Source organism: Odontesthes bonariensis, chromosome 13, assembly GCF_027942865.1.
Source record: "Odontesthes bonariensis isolate fOdoBon6 chromosome 13, fOdoBon6.hap1, whole genome shotgun sequence".
In the NCBI taxonomy this organism is placed as follows: domain Eukaryota; kingdom Metazoa; phylum Chordata; class Actinopteri; order Atheriniformes; family Atherinopsidae; genus Odontesthes; species Odontesthes bonariensis.
In genome coordinates, this window is record NC_134518.1 from 24,710,176 (window position 1) to 24,722,664 (window position 12,489).

General features: G+C 38.4%; 1 protein-coding gene across 1 annotated transcript in view; it reads right to left on the bottom strand.

Annotated features, from left to right (window-relative positions):
- The window catches only part of tnmd (tenomodulin), a 66,692-nt gene extending 62,183 nt beyond the window's left edge, over positions 1-4,509 (bottom strand). The window contains exons 1-2 of the mRNA XM_075481754.1: positions 4,370-4,509; positions 728-862 (exon numbers count right to left, since the gene is read on the bottom strand). Coding sequence (XP_075337869.1) covers positions 728-862; positions 4,370-4,417 — 183 coding nt within the window. The 5' untranslated portion in view covers positions 4,418-4,509. The remainder of the gene's footprint in view (positions 1-727; positions 863-4,369) is intronic.
- Positions 4,510-12,489: the final 7,980 nt, after the last annotated feature.

Genomic DNA, 12,489 nt, shown 5'->3' on the forward strand with positions numbered 1-12,489 from the left:
CATTTTTAACCATCATTTCAGTTTAATCACTTATTCTCTTTCCCAACCCAGCTCAGAACATGTAGAGCCTCCAATTTCTGGTTGTGAAATTATTGATGTATTTCTCCTTCTAGCTTGGGTAAATTAGCTTTTTTGGCCCTTTGGGAAAATCAAGGGAGAGGAGGAGAGAGGAAATATTCTCCATCAAGTGTGATTGAATTGGATTTTACAAGATGAATTGCCAGGACAAGAGTTTATCCCAATTACGTTGCCAAGAGGTTTCAGTCTTTCTGCAGCCACCCTGCTCAACAGCAATTAGGGTCAGCTTTTAGTTACCGGGATCCGTCATTGTGAAAAGATGTTTACAATCTGAACAGAAAGTAGATAAATGCAACAGTCCAACCTTTGAAGCAGTAAAAAGTGGTTTGTGGTCTGGGCCAAGAATTCATGAAATTACAGATCTGACAGCCAAAACATGAGCCAATGAAAAACACAGCTGTCTCTTCCATAGCCCACACATCTTTTAATCAACTGCTGTACAATACAGACTACAGGGCCTGCGTCTGATTTTGTGTAGCCACCCATATTCATTCCTTTACATTTTTTTTTTCTTTGATTTAAACTATATAATTTGCAGATGTGGAAACTCAGGGTGTCTTTAATGTGTCTCTCAGAAGGACCACATTTACCACATACGGTAGCAATAAGGCTGATGACTGGCACGCACTGAGGTGATACTTAGTCTTACCTTCCCCAGACTGGGGCCCCACAAATATCTCAGACTGAAGACACAGAGAGCCAAAACCAGGAAAACCAGAGACAAGACCAGAGCCACCCGCTGGAAGGTGTAATACTTTGCTTTCTTCTCTTTGCCAGCCTCAACCTGCAAACAACAGAAGTTCAAAATATTAGCATATGTGTATAAATGACCAAATTGAATGGTCCCTGTGGTTTCATTTAAAATCTAACGTACTGAACGCACAAAGGATACCTTAAATTAAAAAAACACACGCACGCACGCACGCACGCACGCACGCACAAAAGCTTTTTTTTTTTAGGTTCTTGAATTGGGATAACTGTATTCTAACTTCTCCCTTCTTCTTTAGTTTTGTAATACTATTTTGTATATTTTTGTGAAATGAAATATTCAGTCGTATTTACTTATCCTCATAGGTTGTGGGAGATTCATTTTGTTTTATTCTAATGCCTAAGCATGGTGTTTTTGTAACTTATACCAATTACTCTGGCATTATAATAACAAACTACTTTTATGCGTAATTAAGTAGTAAAGCAGTAGAGCAAAGAAGAAAAACCAAAACAAAGTAAAGACCAGAATTCAAATTAGTGATGGAATAAAAGGAAGTGGAAAAAACAGCAGTGCCAAGATTGGACTCGAATAAAAACCTCATCTGACCTTCTTACAGTCCATGTTACCTGTTGATAATGCAGCACTATTGAACTGAATCCTGTTTACTGCCCTGGATTACAACAGGATATATGCAAATTTCCAAACTAACCAGCTTGAGCACTGCTTCCTGCCCTCTAGTTTGTATACCCACCTCTGTGATTATGTTGCACAGAAACCTGTCTATACATCCAATAACTTTGGCCTAGATGATGGTCCAATATTTTATAGTCCCTTCTAAGGGCTTAAATGTTGCCATCTGGTCAAAGATGGTAGAGTCTCTTCCCTTACACCTGGTGTGTCCTTTGGTGCTCCATCATCCGGTGTCATTGTCTATTTTGCTCACCTTTTCATGCTCACCTTTTCATCAAACCTGCACAGCAGGTTTGATGAAATAGTTTGGTTTGGTTAAAGTACTGAACATACTTGTTTAAGGTTTAAGGTTTGCTTTGTCTTTGAATGCACCATTTCACAACTTCGTAAAACAACATCAAAGTGTAACACAAGCATGACAATGTGACATCACTGGATCCCGACAAAGTTGCAGTTTCTATTGCATGAGGAGCCACGAGACCAATCTCCCAATACAACTTTGCTCCATGTCAAACAATGGAAAAAGCATAAAACTACATTTCAGTCATGCAGATGGACTCAAATAGAGTTTTTTTTTCTAATAAAAAAAATTGATGGTGTCCCAGTAAGGCTTTGAATATGCGAGAGTTTGAGTTTTATATTTCCTGTTGTTTTGTATAGTCAGTGTTACTGTGGTGTGGTGACATACCTCCACAAATTCATTTTTAGGCCTAACTTTAACCATTTATTTTTTCATTTTTAAACCTAAAAGTGAAGTTTTCTATTAACCTGTACCAGTCACAAATTCACAAGTGATTGTGAAGTTGAAAAGTGAAAGAGCACCACCGACCCTCTTCTTCTACTTCAGATATTCATCTTCTGCACAGCATCTCAAGTTAAACATCTGTTGCTTCAGTTTTCTGTTTTTTTATGTGTTGTTTTTAACAAACGAGATGCCATTTGATTTGACCACAATTTTTCCACCAATAAGGCCATTTTGGTGCAAGGAAGAATACATGACAACACGTGTCACAGGGACGTTACATTTATTAAACTTCTCTTCAAATTATAAATGCTGCCCGCTGTAGCCAATTCCCCAAGCTTAAGGCCACAAATGAATAAAGACAGGCTTTTGTTCCACCAGTGCTCCAGCAGGGAGAAAATGAAAACTACTCATTCACACCGGACCACAATCGAAGGTCTCGGAGGACAACAGAAGAGCAGATATGCAAAAAGAAAAAATGGAACCACCTTCAATTAGCAAAATTGGTGTTGCTTATCTTTGTGTCTTTTAAAATGATGATAAAGCAGCTTTGGCTTTCTATTATGAATGAGGTCGTTATAGTTGTTAAGCAGGGGTAGAATCAATAGTTCTTAACTTTTTTAAACTTTAGGCTTGCATGCTTTTTAGACAATAAGATACAATATTTTCAAATTATATATTCCATGAAGGCTTTTTCTTACTTTGAAAATACATCATGTAGGTGGGATGACTTACGGGCAGGAATATGATCGTGTATTAATGACATTCAGGTAGGTTGAACTTGCAGTTAGTAAGTACATTAACAGTGTTACAGAGGAAGAACAGAGGATGCATTTTTCAAGACGCTCTTAAAAACTGAAAGCATAGCTTTGTCATTTAATGAACCCTACCTGTGCAATTCTTCATTGGACAAAATTGAGACAGTGGGGTACATCAAAGTATTGTACATCCTGAGATCATAATGAAAAACAGAGATCTACAGTAGGAGCCAGGAATTTCATACTGTCTGAATTTTTAGTGAAGGGGAAAAAAAGGTGGATGAAATCGGCTCTCCTGTGGCAGGTTGCATAAGCAGTGGAAACTTGACTCGAGGACAAACCTCTTTCTGCCTGTGCTTTGAATATCGAATACTCAGAGGAAGAAGGTGGGATTGAAAGACAGACATAAATAAAGGCAGGGATGGAGACAGAGTGAGCAGTCTGAGTGCACAGCACCCGCCAACTTGTGTTTAAAGGTTTAGGAGTTCAGAATCTGCCAGGCAATTTCTCCTGAGCTCTCTGAAGAAGTGTGCTCAAAGCCCCCTGCTGTTATCAAGCCAAGAATGAGCACTTTCTTGAGAAAACAAAAGACAAAATAGAGGTATAGCCTACATTACCAACAAGCAAAGGTGGTGGTTTATCCCACCAGGCCACACTCGTATAAGCATTTTTATTCCTGTGAAAGCTGAAAGAGTCCACAGTGATTTTTATATTCATAGTAATTCTCCATCACTGACTATTCATTGTGTGTACTGGCTGGAACAGTGACCTCTTCTTTGATGCACAGAGAAAGAATGAACTTTTTCATAGACATTTTTGTGTATGTAAGACTAATAATGAAGTGCTGTGAAGGTTACCATTAGCTCTATTGTTAGCAAGATTTTGCAATAAATTTTAGAAAGCGTTAGAATTTAGTTCCAAAAGTAATTTTACTCTTTGTCCTCAATACACAAGTATGAAATGATTTGAGTTTATTCTTCTCTCAAGAAGCAAGAATATTGTATAGTATGTGAAATGGTCCAGGAGAGGCTACAGGTAAGAGTGGAGACGAAGGTGGAAAGCAAAAGAGATTTATGTGCGCAATTTATCATTCAGAGGAAAACTGATCACTCTGCAAGATATCAAGACATAGTTTTTTTTTTTCAATGGTTAAACCTCTGAAATATTTCACTTAAAGCTTGCACTCTAATCTCACACAAATTTCCTCATTTATAAACCACCAGTGCACCCACCTGCCTCTATTGGAAATGAGCTGTAAAAATGGAAGAAGAGCTAGTGCTCCCTGAGCTAAAATTCTATAATGTATATAAAAAATATATCCTAAACAGCTTTTGCAGTTGATTAATTAACTGTAATAAATACACACAAAAATGAGAAGGAAAATAGACTCACATCTTTCCACAGAATTTGCTGACTGCTGGATTTAATGTTAGCTTCCATGATGCAAGCCCACTGGAGGAATCTTTCCGTTCCTCTTAGCTGGTGAAAATATGAACACTCTGCAAGGCAAAGAGTTCCAGCTAAATTCCTATGCTGTAATTTGGGAGTGTGCTGAAGGGGAGGGCAGTTTCAGATGGAGTGGAATAACTGAAACATTTGTGATACCCATCAGAAGCACAGCAGATGTCCCTCCTGCTGGCCTCTTCCCATTTCAAAGGTGGAAAACTGCAAATTATTTCAGGCTAAAAGACAAACCCTCAGTTGAATAAATGGCATACTACACTTGGGTGATAAAACTGCAGCTACTCAGCCACATGCTAACTTGAAGGACAAAAAAATAATAAAATAAGTCACGGCTGATGAATCATGACAGTGCAATATAACTTTTGTTTTTCTTGTTTCTGAAGTCAGGAGTTCAAGTACTTTTCCTCTGCTTATGTTTCCCAGGTGAATCTTTACACTTAACAAAAAACAAGATGAGTAAACAAGAGCTGAGATGACTGAATAACAGCATGACAAAAGAATCTACCTTATAAAATGAAAATATTTTGCACTTGTGTACATATGTTACTAAAAGAAAAGAGGAATGAAGCTGACTGAGACTGTTATCTAAGGACAGAAGTTTATAGGTCAGCCCCGGGCAGTTTCCAAGACACAATAGTTTATTCTTAAATCTATTCCTCCATCAATAAGAAACCCAGACTGTAAAAATGAAAATGTGATTTATTCCAGAAAGCAACAATTTGATACTATTTTCTCCACTTTGCTAAAAAGTTTGTTCTCAGTACATGTGCAGCCAGGGTTTCAAATTCACCTTCACACTTGTATATTATTTGTGTTATATGATCAAATCAAACAAATTATACAAGTCCTGAGGTAGGCAGAGTAACTTTCCATCTCCAGCACAACACGAAAAACCTATACTGTAGTGCCAAACGGTGCACATACATTATGAAGCTGGAACATCCACTGAGTGCAATTAGTAGTAAACTGGTTTTAAGAGCTCACAAGGGAGGGGTTAAATAACACATGCATCAACTGGAGCTACTCAAACAACCTCAGAACTGTAAAGAGCTCTTTGCAGGCTTTATAATCTTATCTGGGACCTGCAGTTATTTCTCTCAGCCACACAGGATAGTTTTTCAAGAAATGCCCCTATGACTCTGGTTATGATTAAACATACAATTCTGTTTTTCCCTTGGTCAGAACAGTGATGGATAACTGAACCTTTTGTTTCTGTTTGTTTGGGACACAATTTTCAACTTGGCTGAACTATGACTTTTATACGACAGTGGAGTCCCAAATGGCTTTTTGGTCTTTTGGTAACCCGCCAGTCTCATCAAGGTTTGTCTCTAACCTCATTTAAATTTAGCTTCACCAAACTCCTTGCTACATTTCATCTGTACAAGAAGTCAGGAAAGCCAAGAAGCAATGATTAAAGAATATGGTGCTGGCATTGGCAGGATTAGACCCTTGATGTATTTCAGTGGTGGCACAGTACATCATGATGCTCTGCTGTTTTCTGTAATATCTTCTTCTCACGAGTTCCATATTTGAAAACAAACAAATAAAAAAAACTAATAACACACCAAGCCAATTTTATATTCTTTTCCATTGCCAGATATGAGCTGAAATATTGAAGGATTCTACAAAACCCTGTTTTTCTTTTTTATTAATAGTTTTTTAAAACAAAATATGTCATAGTATGATTGATCAAGTGATTCTTTAATTTAGGGTTAGACAACTGTTAGAGATTCAAAAGCTGTTTTGAAAGTTTTGAAATCTAGGTCTATGACTATGCCTTACACTCACTCACTCAGTCCAGGCCTTACACCTTTTAGGTTTCTTTTTAAGCTACCTGACACTGACTTATGATTCATTCAGGCTCAAAAGGACACCTATCACCAGGAATGATCCACTGTTGTCTCTATGCATAATGGACAACTTAAAAACTAACTAGTTTTAAATTTCATCTTAAATTTCTGTCACTCACAGCTTATCACCAAAAACAAAACAAAAACATAATTTGTTACAATCTCCTCATCTGCATCTAAAACTGCAAAGATATCACAGTTCGGCAGACACAAAATAGTATTTTTGCACCAAGAAAATAATTTTCCAAAGCAAAACTTGACTTATCTCAGCACAGTGTGCAGTGTGCCCTAAAAAAAATTGAGGACCCAGGACAAGTAAAGGACAAAAGGAGAAATGACAGGCCTAAAAAAAAACTATCTGGAGGAGAACAGTATAGTATAGACACATAGTGATGTCCTTAAGAAATAGGGGAAAATCCAGCAAAGACCTGACACAGGACCTGAGAGATACATCTTGGCCCTGGAGTTGATCCGTCTCCTGTTCAATGAAGCCTCATCAGAAATGGTCTTCATTGAAGGGTGGCTGTCAAAAAGCCATTCTTAAGGAAGGGAAACTGGGAGAAAAGGCTGAGGTCTGCCAAATGACACAAGAACACGAGTGAAAATCAGTGGAAACCGGTCTTATTGAGGGATGAATCCTCCCCAGAGCCCAGACCTCAACATTACTGAACATTGTGGGATCATCTTGACAGAGAACTGAATAAAAAGGAAGCCAACATCCAAAGAAGAGCTTTGAAATGTCCTTCAGGGAGCCAGGAGAACTATTCCTGCAGGCCAATGACAAGAAAGCTTGTTTAAGTTCAGACTGTGTTGACGGGTAAAGGTGGTCATACCAAATATTGACATTCAAGCTTATTAGAATTGTAAAGACTGTTTTTGCCTGATATACTGTATTTCCATTCATCTTTGCACAATATTTCTTATTTTGCTAATGGTGAATAAGGAAATAAGTGATGGCTCACATACACAGCACTGTACTGTACATTATTAGATGCAGAAATATCCATTTTGATGTCATTCTGACTTTGTCTCTGGTCTAACAATAAAATGTCTTTGATAGACATTTAACTTTTGTGCTTTATACCAATGCAAGTCTCACTTCCTGGACTCATACAATGTTTTAGGGTTAAACTGGTTATTTGGTGCTACTGATGTTCACATAACCTAAAATCTTCATCTGTTCTCTCTCCCAACCAGTTTCATACGGACACTTTTTCAGGATCTCTGGATGCAAGGTGGTGTTAAAAAAAAAAACTGCAATTAATCTAGAATAGATGCCGTGTGACTGTAGCCAAACAGTTTCTGCTGTTTATGAGACTGTTACAGTAGACGTCACTGTGGTAGCCCAGAAACTGGCGAGAAGTGTTCTTGAGGTTAATGTGGTTATTGTCAAAGGTGCATTAATCCAGACTGTGATGTTTTCCTAAACCTAATCAACAATTTCATTGTCTAAACCAAAATCAAACAAAAAAACATAAAAAATTATATGAAATTTATGACATGCAGTTTAACAATAGTGTCCAAACAGAGGATTTGAGTTGCAATCACATAACTCAAAACTGCAATTCCTGGTTGGAAGCTCCATGTTTCACTCCCATGAATACCTCGACTTTCAAAAGTGGACTTTAACTGTCAACCAGCAAGATATAGATGTCAATTAAATGATCTCTTACCTGAAGATTAAAGATGATATTTGTTTAATTAAACTGGGGCTGCAAGAGGGTTCCTGGTTAAAATCATGGGGCCTTTCTGTGTGGAGTTTGCATGTTCTCCCCATGTATGCATGGGTTGTGCACTTATAGCCAGTTTCCATATTTGGTTGTTTTTCTCTCTTGCATATGTATTTATATTACAGGGTCACTATAGGTATGTTGATATTGTGAATAATGATATATCTACACTTGAGTTGACACATTTTGTTTTTCACTCATTGCTTGGAGATTACTCAACCATATGTGTAACTCAGTATAAAAGTGTAATGAGTTGTCTTGACTTTGATGATTATGGCAACAGGTCAATAATCTTGAAGTGTCTTAATAGTAAGCAGTTTGTTCCCTTGTTATAAGACTGGGAGTATATGTATTTTATTCTATAAAAGTGAAAGATAAATGCCTACTATAAGGTGTGTCTGTTTACCACATGCAGGTCTACTTTCATGCACACAAAGCAGAAGCTAAAATGTGTGATAAAATATTATGAAGTAATTCCAGTTTATTAAAAACACAATTTCACAACCTAAAGGTTCCACTTCACACTCGATTTACAGAAGTGAAAAACGGTGGCTCGGTCAATATCAGCTGAGGTGGAACATTCCGGGAAAAATTGGTCAACCTGCAAGCCTTTAGTGTGACAGGCAACATTTGAGCTCATATTAAGTCTGTCAGATCTGATAGCCGTGGGACCTCGTCAGCTTTTTCCCATTGATATAAATCTTCACAATTACTGTGACATTTTGCTTGGGTAAATCAAGTGGCGGGTCTTTCAGGAATAGTGTTGTGTCAGCAGAAGTGTTGAGCATCCTGGGACCCTCATTCCCCCGATAGCATTCAACACCAGGCTGGGGCTTTGACATCCACAGAATAGAATAAACAGCAATTTAGTTTGGAGTGTATACCAGATACTCAAAGATTAGAGCGGAAGTTGATGGGAGCAGCCCTAGTAAACCAGGAAGAATCGCAAAATAAATATTTTTCTCTTTCCTCGACATGCTTCAGTCCCGATAGCTTTGATAGGAATGTTTCTCTTTTGGATTAGTCATTTTTGCAAACATAGAGCACTGTGACCAACAGCGGAGATGCCTTTAACAAATCTAACAGCCCAGGTTAGAATCTGTATGTTTTTGTTTTTTGTTTTTTTCTAAATGAATATATTGTTTTCCATCAGACAACAGTTGTTCTGCTCAAAAGGACTTAGTAGTATTTCAGGCAGGTGCTGCCTCTAGTAAATTCTTTTTCTATTTTACCACGGCCATCTGGAAAAAAGATGTTCCATGTTTGCTTTTTTCCCCCCTTTTAAATTCCTAAGCCTTCCTGTAAAGCCTTGTTGAGCTTCTGCCACTCAGAGAGAAATCTGTGTTGGTAACCCACACAATTCCCACATGCACATTCACTTTCATTAACAGCCTCTTCTCACTTGAAGAGAGACTGTCACAGCTAAAGACAGGAAAAAATATGTGTAAGAGAGATAGAACCATGAAATAGAAACTTGAACGCAACTGAGAATTTGTCAATTTTTTTCTCTTAGAAAGTCAGAGACGCTTCTGTGGGCTGCCCATAAAATGGGTACAGACAGGTAAAATTTGACACGTAATCCAGCGCGATTTGATTATCTGCCTCCTGCCTTGTTGAAGTTATACCACCTCAGTCTGTCATAACCCAGATAGGAAAGGTGGAGCAGAGTGGGTTCATCATGAAGAGGCAGTAAAATATCCTGACTGTCTGGACTAAAAATCTGAGAGCCTCGATCAGTCATCCTTCAGGATTCTCCTCATGCTTCAGTGGCTGTGGGAAGGAAGTGTACCTCTGCACAGGAAGTTTCCAAAGTGCTTTGTTTCCCAGGAGTCACTGGGATTTTCAACAGGCTGTACCAAAAACGCCTGACACATTGTGCTGATATACCGCTGCAAATTCCTCACTGCAAAATACTCAGCAAAGCCCAGCAAAGTGGCAACAATGAAATTCTGCTTCTCCAAATGCTTCTCTCTTCTAAATATATCAGAGTTTGTCTTCACCTAAGGTATTTGTTGTTAATTAGCCAAACTGAGTTAAGAAACATTTATCAAAAAAACGAAAAAGACGATCCATATTGACCAAAAGGCTTTTGTTGTTTTTTTCTTTTGGCAGCTGCTGAGGCAACAGATGACTCTTGGAAAATGCTTCTAAAAATATAAAACAAAAAAACAACAACTTTGGATTTTATGAATATTCTATACTCTTTGTATAAATATAGTCATCCTAAAGGTGAATGTACATTTCTGTATGTGGGAAAGCCTTTGCTATCATTATTTAGTGTGGCCCCCTTGTGCAGCAATCTTTTGTGCATGTTTTGCCATGAGACTGGTTTGTCTTAACACTGTACACTCAGTAAACAAAATGCCTGTCCCCTTTGGAGAAACTAGCATGTAATTTTTACACATTATGTGCTTCCATTATGTGGCAGGGCGATAAAGCCCCATAATATGTTTAAAACTTACATTGCTATTTTCACCTGAATTCAAGAAGAGAGTCTGCCCCACAAACCAAAAGGTCCACCCTACTCTGGTTGGTCAGCTCCAGTGGCTGGATCAGACACTGCCCACCATTCTGCACTAAAGGCTGATTTATGGTCGTCTACGGAGAGCCCTCCCCTTGCGTGCGTTGGCCAAGATGGATAGCCATGGAGAAGCATACCGAGGCCTTAACTCTATACATCCATTCCATACACCTGATGTCGGGTCGCGGTGGCAACAGGTCCAGGAGAGAGACCCAGACGTCTCTCTCACCAGTGACACTCTCCAGCTCCTCCTTGCGGGATCCCGGGGCATTCCCACGCCAAAAGGGACATATAATCCCTCCACAGAGTCCTGGGTCTTCCCCGGGACTCTGTGGAGCTGTGAGCTGCAAGACCAAAACTATGAACACAAAGTAGTGGTATAGCTCTGTAGGTCAGTGGGGAGATACAGAATCTTTACAACGCAACTTAAATCCCCTGACCTCACTGACAAAGATGCCTTCACAGACTGTGTCTATAGTTAGAGATGCGATGCGTAGAAGATTTAAATTGTTAAGGGCTTGTATTGAAGTTGTGCTCCTTGCCATAAATGCATTCACAATGATAGAACTTAGGTAATTGGAAATACAGTATTTTACCATGAATCAAGTTGTTAACCTCCAGCAATAGATCATAAAACACAGATTGAAAATGTATGTATTTCACTGTTTATATCAGTATATAGTCACTGAAATGTTGGTGCCTACTGTCCATGAATGCTGCTGAAAAGGAGGACTATAGACAGGAGTTCAAGGGATCACCATACACAAACTGTGAAGAGTTTATTTGACATTTGATGAAAAGCAATGTGGATTACTGTGCTGTAAATCTTCCACAAGTTCATTCATTCATTTCCCAAATCTCACCTTGAGAATAAAGCCACTTTCTTGGGATTTTCTCAATTTCTTGCTTGATGGGACAGGTGTATTTACTTACATAATTGTATTCCTCATCCAATTTATAATACGATTAAATATTAATGCAAATCTGAGTTTGGAGAGAGGCAGATCTGGGAAAATAATCTAGACAGCAATATCGTGAAATTGTTCTTCTTGCTTTGCAACTTTTTCAATCACCCAAAAATGGAACAGAGGCAGTGGAAAAGATATTATTCAGCTTCTTAGGATGCATTGAAAACAGTATTTCAACAAGTAAAGCCTTCTGAGTGAAAGATAAAAATAGGTGCTGGTATTTTTCACTGTGATGATCTTGACTCATCTTGGCTGAGCTTTGTTTAGTTAGTAGCAGAGCTCTCTGGGGGAACATTGAGTGATGTAGTCAAAGTGGAACTCTCCTGAATGAGCTTTGAGCATCAAGTCCCCAATATCCCAGCATGTGTGCCTCAGAGTCAGACAATGGAGCCAAACACAAGTCATAGCCAAATCGTAATTACCTCTGCACCCTGCAGAAGCAGACCAATTGACTCCTCTAGATGAATGACAACAGGTAAAGGGCAGTGATTAGCCGCAGGCCTCAGAAGCTTTGTTTCGTGCAGAGGGAGAGAAAATTCTCTATATAGGACAGAAGATATGCTTCACTTATTACGCTCTTATTATTTTGTGGATTTGTTGCAGGCACAGTTCTGTTCAGTCCTGGAAACTTTGCTTTTCCCTGCTGGTTATCTATTGACAACACAAGAATACATCCAGATACTCTATTAAATGTTGTTCAAAAACAGTATATCATGATGACCAGATATGTGTGAGATTTCTTACAACTGATTAATTAACATATTGAATACACTTCTTTTTCTGGTTTGTCTTTAGTAATTTCAGTTTCAGTGTACAATGACATTTAGAAGGCAATGGTTGTTTGTTGACATGCAAGAAAAGAGCAGGAATACACTGTAAAATACAAACTAACATGACAAAATACATCTTGTTTTTACAAGGGAAGAAAGATGCAGAGATTAATTCTACCTACAGTCTTTTGTCAAACTTACAATTCAAA